Source organism: Pyxicephalus adspersus, chromosome 4 (genome assembly GCF_032062135.1).
Source record: "Pyxicephalus adspersus chromosome 4, UCB_Pads_2.0, whole genome shotgun sequence".
NCBI classification, from domain to species: domain Eukaryota; kingdom Metazoa; phylum Chordata; class Amphibia; order Anura; family Pyxicephalidae; genus Pyxicephalus; species Pyxicephalus adspersus.
The window spans coordinates 56,343,879-56,360,588 of record NC_092861.1 but is presented as its reverse complement, the minus strand read 5'-3'; the positions used below and the strand labels follow the sequence as shown (position 1 = coordinate 56,360,588).

The window sequence follows — 16,710 nt, the reverse complement described above, 5'->3', positions numbered from 1 at the left end:
TGGATAATACTTCTTATATAACAATACAAACATTTTCATCTGGTAAGCCACAATACAGATGAATGAGTGCTGATTTAGATAGATATGTCCCCCCTTATTAGACGAGGACACTGTGCTGTGACCGGTCTCTGACAGGTCGCAACACTGAGCCGGGTGATTGGGAGCCCGCCCTCTATCCTCCAAATGATGTGGCTCGGATGGCCTACGTCATCCGTTCAGCCTTCAGCCTATTCCCCACGCTGGTGGCGTGCACGTGGGCCGGTCCCTGGGACGCCATCTTTTAAATAGATACGGCACCGCAGGAATTCCCCTGCTTCGCTGAACGCCATCAGCTCTTCACATCACTCTGCTCAAATTGGAGAAATAACATAACACATACAGGTATGTCCAACCTTCCAGGTATGTTTAAAACCTCACTATATGTAGAGGTTATATTTGATATTTACTTTATATTTACCACAACTTATTTTAGAAAAACAACTACCTCCTGGGACTTAAACAGCTGACCCTACGGCTGACAAAACAGAAGACAAAACAAACAAAACCCCACCCCCCATATATCTGGGACGCCCTTCTCCATCATCAGGCGTTCAGAACCAAGTCACATTAAAAGACCATGAAAGTGTTATGTAACCAAAATTTGCATTAATCACACTTTTAATCCATCTATGGTATCATTCATATATTAAAAGGCATATTTATTTATCTATTTAGATTACTTTCTTTTGTCCTTTTGGTTATAGTTAACCTAAGACTTACTATGTGACTAACTTTTTACACCCTATTGGAATATATTGTCTCTCTGATCTTTTACCTAATGTTAACACTATTCTAAAATCTATATGTATGTTTGCAAACTTAGTTTACATACTACTTGCGCAACGTTTCGTTGATGTACCGCTCCCCCTAAGGAAGCCTAATAGGGTGACACGCGTCAGTACAACAGTCTCCAAGTACAAATGCTTACCTGCAAGTCCAGTATATGGTTGTATATGTGAACAATATGCTGGATGACTACTGTATAGTGACTACTAGGGCCTAAACTGTAATCAATGTCTCTCGTAAACCACAAGTCTTCCATTGTGGCCTACCAGATAGAAAGGTTATGTATTATTATGTATGTGAAAAGTATCATCTAATACAATACTTTTATTTGCCACAAAAACCCTTCTTTTCTTTTTTTGTTCAAACTGCAATAATGTATGTACATTTTAAAAGAATAAAATGTGTTTTAACAATGGAAAGTGGTAATATAAAATGTCAGCTTAACTTTGAAGAAAAAAACTTACACTTAAACCTATAAACACCACAAAGTTTTTTCCATGCTGGAACTATTCCCCTTCCTCACGCTGACTTCAGACAGGCTATTTGGCTCCATAAGTTTAGCAATTAACATCACAGGTTCACATCATAACTTTACATTGCCAGCAATAAGTACATGAAATGTGCTGAGTTCATGTAAGAAGTGCTTACCTGCCATGACTTCATACAAAGTTGATCTGTAGTCCACATATTCATATTCATCAAACTTCTGTGGCCCCCAGCACATGGCTCTGCACTCAACATCTGCTTGAAAATAGCCTTTTAAAGACTCCTCAAAGTGCTTGATGGCCTGTTCATATTGTTCCTGATCGTAGAGATTCACACCCGAATGATAATTTTCCTAACAGTTAGAATTAGATACATTTTAGTGATTTGTTATACAAACATTATATAATACCAGTGCTTATATTACTGCACAGTTAATTTATTTCTGTCTGGAGTAACAATTACTCCCACATATGTGACCTGATCCATGTGGATCTTATGTTTTTCCACTTGAGTGTCCAGAAGTGATTTAAAAAGGAAATGTAATCTCCATCTGGTAAACCGGTCACAGAAAATGTGTTTTCAGGCTGTGAGGGTATTTCACTGAGGTAGCAGAGTCAGCTGAAATCTCACATCAGCTATCACTGCTGGTTTAGCCTGACACAATATTAGGTGTCAGTGTGGTAGCTAATAAGTAATACACCCCTACACTTAATGCTGGGTGAGCTATGGAGTGCTATGTATATTATCTAGCCTAGCACTTTGGCAAGATAGTGGCACATAGCTCCTGGAGAAATTAGGAAGACAATATACAGAAAATACACATTTTAATAATAATAAATACTGCATAATTTGTAAGGTATGAAGGAAAATCATAGAACATAACCCTATAATCATTGCTTCTGGTTTTTATGGGGTATAAAAAAGAGGTTTAACACAAAAGTAAAGTAATTACTTCTAAAATTTCCATAATTGCTATTAACATGTTACAGCCGCCATTTTTACATACTTGCAAAGTTTTGCTGAGCCCAACACTTAATATTGAATATTAGGTATCTGAGGTTACCGAAAGTCTGACAGCTGCCATTGTTAATTTCTTAAACTCATGACAGCATGAAATTCAAATAAAAAAAACCTCACAGATAATGCTTTGCACTTCAGAGATATAAAAGGTAAGTTTAGGACAAGAAGTGTTAGTTCATGCATGGAAAGGGGGCAATTTAACTCTTCCTTAAGGAAAACAGTGCAACTTCATAGGGTGAATATTCAGAATTGTCCGCTTTTTTGACCTTTTATCAACGTTCTCTTCTATTTCAGAATATTTTGAGACCGTAAATCTTCAAAGTATTTCTAAAGCTAAACTTTAGGCTTTTAAAGCACAATCCTGTGACTGCTAGGGATCCCTCTTCCTCTCTGTCAGGGCAGGACATACTCAATATGAGTCTGTGACAAGATGGAGTAGCTTGCATGCACATGTACAGAAGCTATGTCAGTCCGCCCCACCAATGAAGATAGCCAAAAACTTCAAACCTGAGAAGACCAAGCAAAAATGACAGCAGCAGTGAGTGTGGAGATGTCACAGTGATAGAAGGGCCATAATGCTGAGCATATTTGTACATTATGACAAGACCCTGGGCCATCTTTCCTTTGTATGTGTTACAATTGGGAGATGTCATTCAGTTTCTGCCTTGTAGGCACAATGAGATGTAGGTGGAAAGGCCTCAATGTAAAATAATTTTTCTCTTGGCTGTCAGACCAACAAGTCCCTATTAGAAGATTTCACATATATTCTTGACTAGTCACAGCTCTAAACTCTTGCTTTTTCCTTTCAGCACCTGAGATAATAGTTACTAAAGCAATTACAGAAGGCACATTAGCCCACTGGGACACAACAAACACGTAGAACCTGGCAGCTTTGCTACTACTTTCCCATTCTAGACAAAATAAAATGGCTTGGAATAAACTTTAAATTTTTGTTCAAAGACACCCCAGGAAGCAATGATAAGCAAAATGCCCCTTCATTTCAGAGCCTAAATATACACAAACTATAGCAGGACAGGGAACATGTTTGATATCGCTCTAATCATGTGGCCCCTAAATGCCTTTGAGGTGGTGATTGTGCTAAAACACACAAACACAAACCATATTTTTTAAAATGCAAAGCAGGCAATGAAGAAGTGATTCAAGGAAATTGTAAAAGCTAAAATAAAAAGGCATGACAAATATGGTCGCCTGAACTGAGCTGAATACAAGCCTGAATGACTAGTGGGAAAAAAAACCTTATAATGAGAAGCATATGTTTCTGTTCAATGAAGTCAAACCAGTTAGATTCCAGCACAGTAAACATTTAGTAATATAAAAAGGAAAACGATTACAAATTATTGAATAGATTATCAAGACTTGAAATTTCAAAAACATATGAATTAGTCAGGAATACTTACCATATAAGGCCGACTTTCCCTGTCAATTAGTGGGACTTCTGACTTGGTTTGGTAAGTTTTTAAATTCTGCTGCACTTCCATATGTTCAGGATTGGCCATAAAGAAGGTATGGGCTGCATGGGCAGCTTCTTCCAGCTGATTCAGCTGCAAAACAGAAAAAAACATTCATATGATGGCTATCCTATAAACGTTATAGCCTTATAGCCTATTATACTTATAGCCTATAAAAGAAAAACGTTTAGACAGTTGGACTAATGAAGACGAAATATGATAGTCCAAGTATAGAAAAGGCTTTTGAAATTTGTATGCTGTTTAGGACATTCAGTTTGGCATATCCCTGTGACTTCTAATGCTGTATTCAGCCATACAAACTCTTACAAGTCAAATGAAATAATATTGCAGCACATGCCAAAACACCCATAAATGAGCTTGGATATGCTCCAACTGGCCAACTGTATTTCAGCAGAAAATTATCTTAAATAGAATAATTTGTGTAAACCCATCATATGATATCACCATTATGATTGCTAAATAACAAGGCACGTGATGCCTAACAATTAGTTATGCTGAGCAACCATTTCAGAACTCATTATCTTAGGCTATGTACACATGTGCAAGAATTGTGGTTGGAAATTAACGATTAATGATGATCGTTCGATAATCGTTAACAAAAAAAAGTGCACAACAATGCCAATGAACAAGGAATGTCGCTGGAAACGAACAACCGCTCAGGCAGTTCAGCTTGGGCAACGCTCGTTCGCGATCCATAGAGTGTATTCAGTGATCGTGAAGCGTTCTGCAGTCCATTTTTTCTGGCACTTCCTGCATTGTTCAAACAATCGTTTCTAGTGTGTGTACATTATTGGTGGATTGTCTTTGAATTCAAAATAATCGTGAATAATCATTTATCTGTTGTTAGTCATTCATTTTCTAATGTAAATTATTGCACATGTGTACCTAACCTTAGTCATTCATATCTATTAGTTATTACTACAGTAATCGTAAAACCGGTTTCAATACATAACAAAGACTTCTTATAAAGCCTGGATTGGAGCATATTTTTAAATTGTAGGTTGCATACAGACACAGAGTCACATTTACCCTACACAATGTATTGCATTTAGTTGTACTAGGAGCAGAGACCATTTACTCATATATAAAAATAATAATGGTTTTTATAAAAATGTATCAAAATGTAAAGTAGCAATAGTTATAATAGAAATACAAAAACACATTACTGAAGTTTTCTATTAAAGAACTGAAAATCCAAATAATGGAATGAAAAATTCATGATCCAATGAATGCACAGGCAAATCCTGACAGTTACTATGCTCTATAACTACATTGCAAACTCTGACAGGCAAATAGCAGCCAAAAGGCTTTGAATGGTCAGTAAATCAATTATTTTCTGCTTATTAAATATGACTCAGTGTGTTGGGTCTATGGTGGCTGGGATTCAGCTTGCTAAAACAGCCCACATTCCTAAATCATTGGTTGCTTTTGAATAGTAAAATGTATACTTAAAACAGATGTGCAAACTGCATTATTTAGATACAGATTTTCCGCTTGAGGTCAATAATCAATTGCAGAAAAATAAAATGCTGAGAGTTTAGCCAACAATTTAAGAAGGTAAAAAAGCACATGGGATAAGTTAATAAATGATATGTTATGCCAAATTGGACAACTCTTTTTAATCAGCGTTCAACAAGCTCTTCTGTGCTTTGCTCCCAAGGGACTTTACATATAAGGATGGAAGTTTTTTTCCAGGACCTAAGTTGAAATGATAGATTTGTTTGGAGAGTTTCAGGCTTCCTGGCGTGACATCATGACCACACAATGATTTTCCTGTTCACAGTGACGTTGCTGACTGAGAGCAGGCTTTCCCCCTGAGCTCTGCATTCCAAAGCAGTGAGCTCTGTTGTATTATACTTCATTCCACACAGAATGTGGCTATTAGGTCTGATTTTCTAACATTCTAGAGGAACCCCTGAGGGCTTTAACAATCTTCATACCTTCACAGAAAGGCTTCTTCACTAATGTTATGCCAAAATATCGCAAAAGTCTTTATTGTGGATATTTTCCAGATCAGTCCAGGCAGTAAAATGATAAAATACTCTTGTAGGAATAACTATAAATTGTAAGATAACAACAATAACAGATGATTTTCCGTGCTGCGTGTAGACCTAAGTCAGATGTTGGGGCTTGTTTGTGATTTAAATGCTTTGCACCTCCCAGCAATGAGATCCAGCACACCTGTGTGTATCTGACATCATAAATCTAGAACTCACAATTTTACCACCATGCCATTGCTGGAAGCCATTTGCTACATCAGTATGAAGATTACATCATGGAAATATTTCTGTGTGATGTACTCATATTTCAGAGGTACAGCTGGTGTTTTGAAGTGCATTCAAGGTATGTATTACTATTGCGTTTTATTGATAAACCGTATTATGCAGAAATGTACATTAAGGTGGAACACACATAAAATGATGAACAGGGAGGTTGTTTATTGCAGAAGGAGCAGGAGATGTTCCTTCTGCAATACAACATACTTATTTGTCTGTTCATAATGTTCTTATTGCAATACACTAAACTACACAAGCACAGTTCAGTGTATGGTGCTGGGATGTGCTGGGTATCCCAGCCTGGCCAGTCAACATGCCCAAAACCTAATTCTAGAAGAAAGATTGGGTAGAGATGTCAGTGCCCACACCGGAGCAAGGGACAGGTAAGAGCTGATAAAAAATGGTGATCAGGCAGGTAAGGTTTTTTTTTTTTTTTTAATGCAGAAGAGAAAGGCAATGTCACATCTGCAACAAAATAAGCATACCTGTCTGATCACAATTTTTTGACATAAACTTTTCATTCTGCAATAAAAGACCAGCCAGTTCACAATATTTCTAATTTTGAAGGATTAGTTCCACTGTAAATAGGGGTTGCAAATTACAGAAAATTTCAAACAAGGACACAGGAGAGGACCCTTTCCACAAGAGCTTATATAACAAGGCGATCAACAAGACACACAAATTATTTCAGTGATTTCCTTATTTGTAACCTAAATTACCCTATGAAAGTCACAAAATAGGACAAAGAAATTGTTTCCTAAGTTGTAGAACTTAAACTACACAAATAAATCTAATTACCTTTTAGTCAGTGGAACAATGTGTTTCAGAATACTGATGAATCTGATGTACCAGAATTATGTTACAGCCCAGACTTATAAAAAGCTTTTTCTTATATTTAAATAGAATGTAAACTAGATTGTCTAACAAGATGTGGTTTAAAATGTTTAAAAATTACCAATGGGAATCAAGAAAGGGTTTCCTAATGCAGCTACCACTTTACAAGTCGGATGACTATGTCCTTGGGTTTGGATACCCTTTAAAGTTTGGTGTCCACACTTATAGGTGCCTAAAATCCAAAGTGTCTGACGAGCTCCTAGCTACTTTTAGGTTGATTTATGGAAAATAATAATTTAAGGAATGCAGGCTGTTCACTTAGCAAACTTAATTGTCTGTTGAATTTTTCAGCTAGCCTAGTGAATGAGGTGAAGCTTTGCTGACTTTAACCAACCAATCCTATGCAAGCACAAATCCTGTTTTTTTTTACATTTTGTGACAGGTGATGTCATATAGGATTGACTGATATCGATGGAAAATCAATTGTAATATAAAACAAGGTAAAACAGTAAACAACCCTTTAAATAAACTAATATAGACAGAGTTTATGATTAGTGTTTAATACCTTTAGTAAAGATCTAAGTTTTGTATTTTGATACAAACTTGCACAATGCTATTAGCAGGCAACAACTCTGAACATGTTTGGAATGCATTGATGTTAATTTGGTGTAGGTATAACAAACAATAATACCATTAAATGGTAATTATGTAGGGTGTTGCAAGGGAGTTGATGCCAATACTGTTGCCCTCCAGATATTTATAACAACTTTATAATGGTTACCTTCATTACACTTCTTAAAATATTCAAAAACATATTGATGATTGGTATAGCCCAAGTAATTTTTAGGGTGGATTTGATTTCATTTTGTACAAACACAAAATTGGTTATCAGCCTTTAATCTTTGCTGTTAGGCTACACATTAATCAGCACTACAGTTCAAGTATTTGCTATGCACCCCTTAGCTTATTAGTGGACTTTAAAGCAAACTAAAAACTTCAGGCCTGAACTGGATCATCAGGTTTTTTCATGCACTGGACAACGACCTGGCCATCTCTAATCTCTGTCTGACTCTTTGTCAGACATACTTCCTGTGTATTGTTTGGACTGTGTCAGCAATCTAGTTTCTGCTTATTCTGTTCATTGGACTGTTACCTTGCATGCTTCTCTCCCTCATTTTCCATTTACTTGTCTGAAATGTGGGCTCCGTCTTGGCCTGGCCATTAGTTGGCTGGTCCCACTACTGTATGTAATTAGCTTTGTCAAGCTGTCTAAAGACAAATACCACTGGTCACATGGGGAGGAGGGGGTACTAAACCTTTTGGCAATATTTTTTAGATGTTTACACATAAAAAATAATGTATCACTAATATTTTAAACAATGATGTATAATTCCAAACTATTCTCTTAATATAAATCTTTGAATCAATATCAGTTACTATCTGATACAATCATTTGTTTTTTCTAATTACAAGGATGCAAGGTAAGATATTTATATTGCAGGTTACAGTACAGCCATCAGCTGACCCCTCTACATGAGCCTTCCAACAACCTTTTTGGGTGTAGGTCAGAGATGGCATTTTGACCACTAATGTACATTCATTCTTCCTATGGAAAACCAAAGCAAGTAGCATTTTTCCCATTTATGGAATATTGCAGGGTTCGTAGACACCTGAAATTTAATCTAATGGTTCCTCAGGGGTAAAAAGTTAAAGAAAGACTTAAGTAAATTAAATTAATATGTATCTACTGTTTGCTTTTTGACCAAATTTGTGTTGTTTGCTACCAATAGGAAGGCCATGTTTGTTTTTTTTAGTAATATATCTTACACTATTCTAAATATTATTAGCAGTGTGTGTGTGTATCCAGGTGTAACAATAACTAAATGATTATATACAGTTATGTCAAAAGTTGTTGACTTCCCAGAAATCACAATGGTGTAGCGTATGTGAATATGCCCTGAGCACCAATTTATGATCTCTGGTGTCAAACAAGTTGAGGTATATGTTTAGGGATAACATAACTTCAATGCATGTCAAGACTGGATGTCTAAAGATTGACAAATAAGATTAAGTGAGGAATGGAAAACTTTGCAAGTGGGCCTACAGCTAGAAGCTATAAACCTCCCGTCACCCTTATTTGTGACCTTATACTGATCAATTCAACACTTAAAGGTGATAAGCCATCATAAAACAAAAAATATATTAAGAATAGCTGAAATGAGTGATCAACAACAAGCAAACTGTAGGGCTAATTTTAATTTTAAAAAAAAATCTACACATAGGTTTTTAGAGTTTTGGTATGAAATACTTTGTAGAGTAGGTCAGCTGATGTGTAGCTAGAACATACAGTGGAATATGTAGCTGACATTGGAACCATGTAGAAAGGAAGAAGCTAAAAGGGCTGAAAGATCAACAACACTGAAATTGAAATAAAGAAAAACAAGCTTAAATGCCGTATTTTATATTAAAAAAAGACCAAGCCATTTAACACCAAAATGTAAGCTGCTTTGGTTAACAAGGAGCAGACTGGTTCTCTATATGCTTTAGTTTATTCACAAGTCTTATAGAGAGTCAAATAACTGATCATCAGCCAATGGCAATACATCCTCCCTTCTTGGCCCTGAAAGTAGAAAGTGCATAAAAGTAATGCTGTGTATACTTTAAAACCAACTAGAGTGTGGCATCTCTGCCAAAAAAGGGAATGTGATTACATACGGCTCAACTGCACGGAATTGGCTAAAGTGGAATGAAGTCATTAACATACCAGTCATCAAGTTATGTTCACAAATACTTGGGATTTTCAAAAAAATAAAAACAAGCAAACAAATTGAACTAAATAAATGAAACAGTGGGCCAAATTTGGTGGGCAAACATTTTCAAGGGACCACAATATGTCAACCAAGGGTTGCATCTATATTTTCTTAACAGATAACAGTACTTTGATCATTAATATTATTGTAATTACATTTTCACCTGCAGAAAGTCTACTTTAAATATTTCATGAGTTATTAAGCAGCAATGCCTCTTCTGCAATAAAATGTATCTGGCTATTTGCAATATCTATTATACATTTACTTTTCCTTGCTCTGGCATCATTGCTGCCATGTTTACCTGGTCTTCTTCTAGGTTAAGGTCTTCAGCCATCTTGCCCAGGATGGAATGATGAAACACCAGCACATATACGTAGAGTGTAACAGAGTTAATTTATCTCTGGCAGCCAGGATTGTACTTTAAACTGTGTATGAGCAGCTCAGTGTACATTTCAGTGGGGAATTTGAACAGGCCAGCAAGTAAGAACATAGCCTGTGTTATACAATTAATAATGTGTTATGCAATTAATAGCTGTAAATCCATTTTAAGCAAAGTTGTATTATGTTATTGTGCATTTCTGACAAACTTTCTTTAGGCATAAAATTGGAAATAAAGGCAAATTATTGGCAGAATCAGGTCTGAGAATGCTCGCCTGCTGCCATGATCTCTCCCTTGGAAAATCCTCTGGTCAGAAGGCTGAGAAATTTTTGGCAGCAATAAAGCAGCAATGGAGCCACAAATTATAGAATTATCCAATGAGAGAGTAGTGTCACAGAACCAGATGAGTGCTGTCTAAGTGATCCGCATTGTGACATCACCATAAGTGAACATTTGTTTGCACCGTTTACATTTTGGAATGCTAAACAGAAGTTTATATTAAAGTTACTTAGACCTCCAAGTATAATGCTTTGTTATCACAGACCTAATCTTTGTTGGCTGCAGCTTCACTTACAATGCGTTGGGAGTAAATATTTTGTTCCTGCTTTTTCTCTATTCCATTGCTAATTTGGCAGAGCACCAAAGCTTTTATTACTATACTCCTGTCTTATTTGCTGGACTAGACTGTAAGGGAATAAAATGAATTTTTATGGTTTCCGTTAAATATTTGTCTTGTCCCGGAACCTCTCTATATTTTCTGTTCCCGAATTGGATTTCTCAGCTATACTTGAATCCCACATGTACTGCCACAGGCTTTCCATCCACATTTGTGCTTTGGTTTTACACTTTGGAAAATTTCATAAATGAAGTGCTCAGTATTTCAGATTTCTTGGGCTAATGTAGTTGAGCTAATGTCAATATCAACAGAATGTGGTCCCCTTATATACACTCCTTTTACTTCCAGAGAAAATATAAATACTTTTTTCCAGTAAACACTGAGCACAGCATATCACTGGCTGTTTGAAATTCCCTCTGATGTTTTATAAATGCTAACGCTGACAGCAGGGATGCAAATAGAACCTGCTAAAAAATAAAACATGCAACAGGAGCGGAAAAAAAAAAAAAGGAGAAAAACACCTTCAAAGGGCCGATATGTGATGAGCCCTTAACTGATTGACCTGAACTATCCATTGAGTCTTAGCACTGAAAGGCCTTGATCTGCAAGAAAGAGGGACACATAGGTGTATAGTTCAGGAATCCTTTCCTACACCAGCTGGTATAGAAGGGCAGTTTTAATTACTCAAGACTCTGCAATCAACAAATATTAGGAAAACTTGTTTCTGCCCCTGAGTTATTTAGTGAAAGTGTATGGCTGGCCAAGTTAATAAAATATGCGCTTATTGAAGAAAATAAAAAATACAAGAAAACACAAGAAAAGTGTGTCTGTTCATCAAATGGGATACAAATCAGAACTTCAGTCAATAACTGCAATTTGACAATTTGTTGAATGTTAATGATGAGTATGTAATGTACACAGCAGCACATGGACAGCCATTATGTAAAGTACAGCACAGTGCACAGAATGAGGCAGTATGGAGTATGTCATGCCCATCACAGTATAGAGAGTTGGAAGGTTAGGACAGTATACCACACAGCACAGACATAGGATAGAATGGCCACACTTACTATTACACTGGGGGACACATTTTTTGTTGAGTTAGACCTTACACTTGTTTTTTTACTAATTTTTTGGGTGGTGAATCCAGAAATGACCCCATTTTTTTTTGCTATCACACCCAGTTTTTACGATACAGGGTACATTGCATTTTTGTCAAAAAACATACAAATTTTACATTCAATGAAATAATAAAATAATAACTTGAATGTACTGTTTGTTTAAATTTCTTTTGTTCATACAAAGGATTTATTGTTACTCTATGACATTTTTTTTTTTACAGTAAAACATTTGAAAATTATTCGGCTAAGCGGTTAAGGTAAAAAATTACGCTTATAGCTTTTCTTGGAGTGTTCAATATAAGGACAATCGCGCCAGAAGCTCCAACAATAGTCAGCCATCATATGTACACCCCATCTACCCTGATACCACCCTTCCATGACCTTCAAATCTTGGTGGAATCGTTCACCTTGCTTATCACTGACTGCACCAAGGTTTTCCGGGAAGTTAGAAAGATGGCTATGCAGAAAATGCACCTTGATGCTCATATTGCAACCAAGCATTTTTTAGCTCTCCAAGAGTTTCTGGACAATTTCTGTGTAATTATTTGCCCGTGTGTTTCCATAAAAGTCCTTGACAATGGCTTTGAATGATAACCAAGCATTCTTTTCGACTTCTGACATTGTCCTGATGAAATTCATCTTTGATGAGCTGCCGAATCTGTGGACCTTTGCACACACCGGCCTTTATTTTTTCAAATGACAGGCTAGGAAATGCCAAAATGAGGAACTTGAAACAGTCTCCTTCAGTCGGCAAAGCTTTAACGATCTGCTTCATCAGACCCAGTTTTATGTGCAGAGGCGGAAATATAATATTCTTTCTATCAACAAGCGGCTCATGTAGAATGTTTGTATCACCTGGTTTTAGGGCAGATCTTGGAGGCCAAAACCTTTCCACCCAATGCCTCTCACAAGCCCTGCTGTCCCACATGCACAGATAACAGGGATACTTGGTGTATCCGCATTGCTGACCACGAAGGAAGCATGCCATTTTAAGGTCAACACAGATGACCCAATTGTGTTGGTGATAATGCGACAACTCAATGACTTTCTCTATGTCTGCATATCCTTGACAAAGAGAAACTGAATGGCCAATTGGGACTGACCCAAATATATTGCCATTGTGAGGGAGGACACACTTTAAGCTCCACTTTGAGCTATCGATGAATAGTCGCTATTCAATTAAGTTAAACTTTTCATTATTGTTGTCACCTAGTTCATCACCATATACATGTTCTTCAAGAGAGGGTAGTGTAACGAAAACCGGCACTGGGATTTTATCTGAATGAGCCACTGGGCAAATAGCCGATGGTAGAATAGAATACTCTATGTTACATTTATTTTTCTTGTTATATCCTGAAGTTTTCACTATACAAAAGTAACAGTCACTGAAATGATCTTTTGGCTCTCGCCAAGTGATATAAGCGGTAGAGAAAAAAAACTGATGTGATAGAAGAAACCTAACTGCACTTCCAGTATAAGCATAACTATTTTAGTGTAAATAAACTTAGAAAATTAAGTCAACAAAAAATTTGTTCAAAATTGTTCCCCAGTGTTATAGTAGAAAGGACACTTACTACACCTACTGATCACTACCACACCTGGTGGCCTTCTGTGTTCCTCCTTTAAAGGCTCATTGTTTAAATACAGACAATTTCTGTTCAATTTTAAGAAGAAAGGGACCGGACCCTCTATCAAATTTATACTGTTGTCTGGGCCCCTTCTGGGTTAAACAACCTTTTTTGCCCATTGTTACTAAGACATGGGGCCTGATGTATTAAAGCTCCACAAGGCTGGAGAAGATACACTTTCATCAGTGAACCTATGTGACCCAGAAAACCGGAAACGGATCTGCTCCAGGACTGAAAACATTTGCTAACAAATCGCAAATAACTGAAGAAATCCATTCCAGGTTTGCTGTATCACCTAGGTTCACTGATGAAAGTGTATCCTCTCTAGCCTTGGAGAGCCTTAATAAATCCAGTCCAGGAAGTGAAGGGAAATACTTTTAGTTAGTTTAATTGTTCATCAAAAGAATGAGTGTGGGAAAATAACCTGTTTGGGAGAAGAATACAAATATATTTTTTATTAAAGACAAAATTTAAAAAGGGAGTCGACAGGATCCTGTGAATAAAAGAGTTGTTCACTTGATTTTCAGCTCTGGGAGGGACTACTTTTATTTATTTTGTGTGCGGTTATCCTGTGCTCCAGAATCCCCTTCTTAGATGTCAGATGACTGTCACTGAAAATATTCTTTTGTCATTTTTTCCAGTGACAGAAAAATAAGCAAGCGCTGCACAATAATCACCGTTTTGTTCTCTGGCCTACATAGTGGATTGATGAACAATATTAGGGGACCGCAGATTTTTGCCCAAGATGAACATGACCCTTTGCCTCAAGCAACAGTTTGGAGCTTTAGAGAATAGATGCTCAAGATGTGAGACTGAGAACAAAGACATTCCTCTTGGAAGGAAACTGTTATGGCTGAAGACATGCTAGAGTAAGTTTGGTACTTTTTCCTAACTCAACAGTTTCAGTTAAAAAAAAAAAAAATCTTTTTGAATTAAGATTGGCAGGATTATTGGCTGTATGAGAAGGGCATAAAAAAGAAATTCTTTGGGTATTGTTTTCCTCAAGAAAGTAGGGGCTAGGAAGTTTTAGGAGATTGCTCTGGGACGATGGGATCAGGGACTAGTGGCAGAGTTCTCCTGAGCAGGTAATATCCACTGCACATCTGAGGTCACAGACATAGTTTATAGTCAGACTATTAAAGAAGAGTTCACTTTTTTCACAAAAAAAGTTAAATATTCAGTATTGCTTAGGAGCATAAACATTCAGACTGGTGTTTGAGTTTGAAGTCACTTGGTATTGTTATGACAGATTTGGACACCACATGCCTTATATAAACAGTTTTACACAATATTATTAAAAACAGATTCAAAGAAATATTATTACAAATTGTGCATAATCTCCTGGCAGCTCCACACATTATGTCTATTACTTCTTCATGTTATTTGTAAGATTTAAATATGGATTTAATTTAGAGACAACAGACACAGTAATGAAGCTAAAAAGAAAACAACTCTCTGTACAACCCTCTGATGTAATTAAAGATAAAGATTTGGCTTGAGCTTCCATCCAGAAATATCCTTACCAGGGTTTGGAACTTCAAAGTTTTGCTAACCAATAAAAAACAAAATGAGAAAAAAAAAGTATGGAATCACAACTTACCTTTCACTACTGCCCCAACTAATTCTAGTTTATATTAAACAGGAAACATAAGCATAAGCCGAAATGAAGCAAGAGAATTTTCTGAATAACATTGCAGAACTTAAAAGCAAAAACTTAGTTAAACTTAGTTAAGTTAAAACTCAGATGGTTTTTGTAAAAAGGAACTTTTGCTATTGAATTTGACCAGTTACATTACAAATTGAGAAACGTCTTTACACCCCAGCCTGGCAATCTAACCTACTGAAAACAAATACATTGATATAAACTGGTATGTTGATGATTACTGTAAATACAATGTCACTTGTACTGTACTGCTTCTTATTTCTCATAAAATATTTGATAAACAAATAACTTTAAATTTAAGATGTAAGCATTCAGTAAGAAATGCTCTGAGACATTCTGAGCTGTATATTTGATTCTTTTTGCTGTTTCGGAGTCCTTAATATAAGGGCCATCTCTGAATGTGGTGGTTTAGTTTACTTCCAACTATTTAATGTAAAGGACATTGCCAGGGAAACCCAAAAATCCCAGCACCAGGAATGAAAAAGCTCCTGCGCGCCTGTGCGGAAGTTTCAGTTAATCCCAGCATGGCTAATCAACACGACCAAAGATCATACAGAGAAAGAAAAAAATAAAGAAAATTGCTGCGCCCTGCATTGGGATAGCTGAGTAGCATGGGTTTAGTTACAATTTAACATATACCAACATCAGTGGGAGGCTTAACATGGGTATCTAAACTAGTTCTAGACCACCTTTCTGATTTCTCCCACATTGAGGTAACAGTAGTACTGCTTCAGGACATTGAGGACACAGGTCCTTCTTTACAGCATTCTGGCGGAGAACATTGGATTTTCTCCTTAAATACAGAAGGGATCAGGATTCTAGATTGTGGTCAAATTTAGACTTTACATAACAACCACTGGGACTGGAGTGTAGTACCCAGATCCAAGTCTGATGTATGATGTAAAGACATTTTAAAATTCACATTTTACCCTTACTTTATACATGAATTCCAAATGCAAGTTTTTTTTTTCCCTGAGGTGATTATTTTTTATCTCTTAAGTAACTTTGAACGTAATTTATTATTACAAACACGTGTAAAACATGGTAGAATTTTAAATTAGCTTTGCATGGCTTCATTCTTGCAGCTTAGAACAACTAACAGCTGTATATTACTTACTGTCAAAAAGCAGAATGAAGATGTAGTTCACTGTCTAACATTTCACATCTGGTCACATCTGATTGATGGATCATTACGTAAACCCTAGATTATGTCAGCACTCAGATGTAAGGGTCTTTCCATTTGAATGAGCTGGAGGCCAAGCAAACATATAATTAAAGCTTTTTTCTTAGAGAGGGCCTCCAAGAAAAAATGAAAACCCCTCCTGGCCTCTCATAGCTCCAGAATCAGTAAGCTTCCTCTTTTATTATCTCAAAACTTGTAAAGCTTGGAAACGGATTTCATAAATAAATTTTTACTGCAGCAAATGGAGTATAGATGTGAAACTTGCTTAGTAGTTGAATAGTTCCAGGTCACAAAAAATATTTATGGTTTCTATTGGTTCAATATGACATTGATAGTACAAGAAAATAACTGCATTCCTTGAATTAAAAATATTTTAAAA

At 36.4% G+C, this 16,710-nt stretch overlaps 1 protein-coding gene across 3 annotated transcripts in view; it reads right to left on the bottom strand.

The window, feature by feature from the left end:
- P3H2 (prolyl 3-hydroxylase 2) overlaps nucleotides 1-16,710 on the bottom strand; it is an 82,372-nt gene that overhangs the window by 28,540 nt on the left and 37,122 nt on the right. For all 3 annotated transcript variants that reach the window (XM_072408240.1, XM_072408241.1, XM_072408239.1), the window contains exons 2-3: nucleotides 3,750-3,893; nucleotides 1,474-1,663 (exon numbers count right to left, since the gene is read on the bottom strand). In XM_072408240.1, the coding sequence (XP_072264341.1) occupies nucleotides 1,474-1,663; nucleotides 3,750-3,893 (334 nt within the window). The remainder of the gene's footprint in view (nucleotides 1-1,473; nucleotides 1,664-3,749; nucleotides 3,894-16,710) is intronic.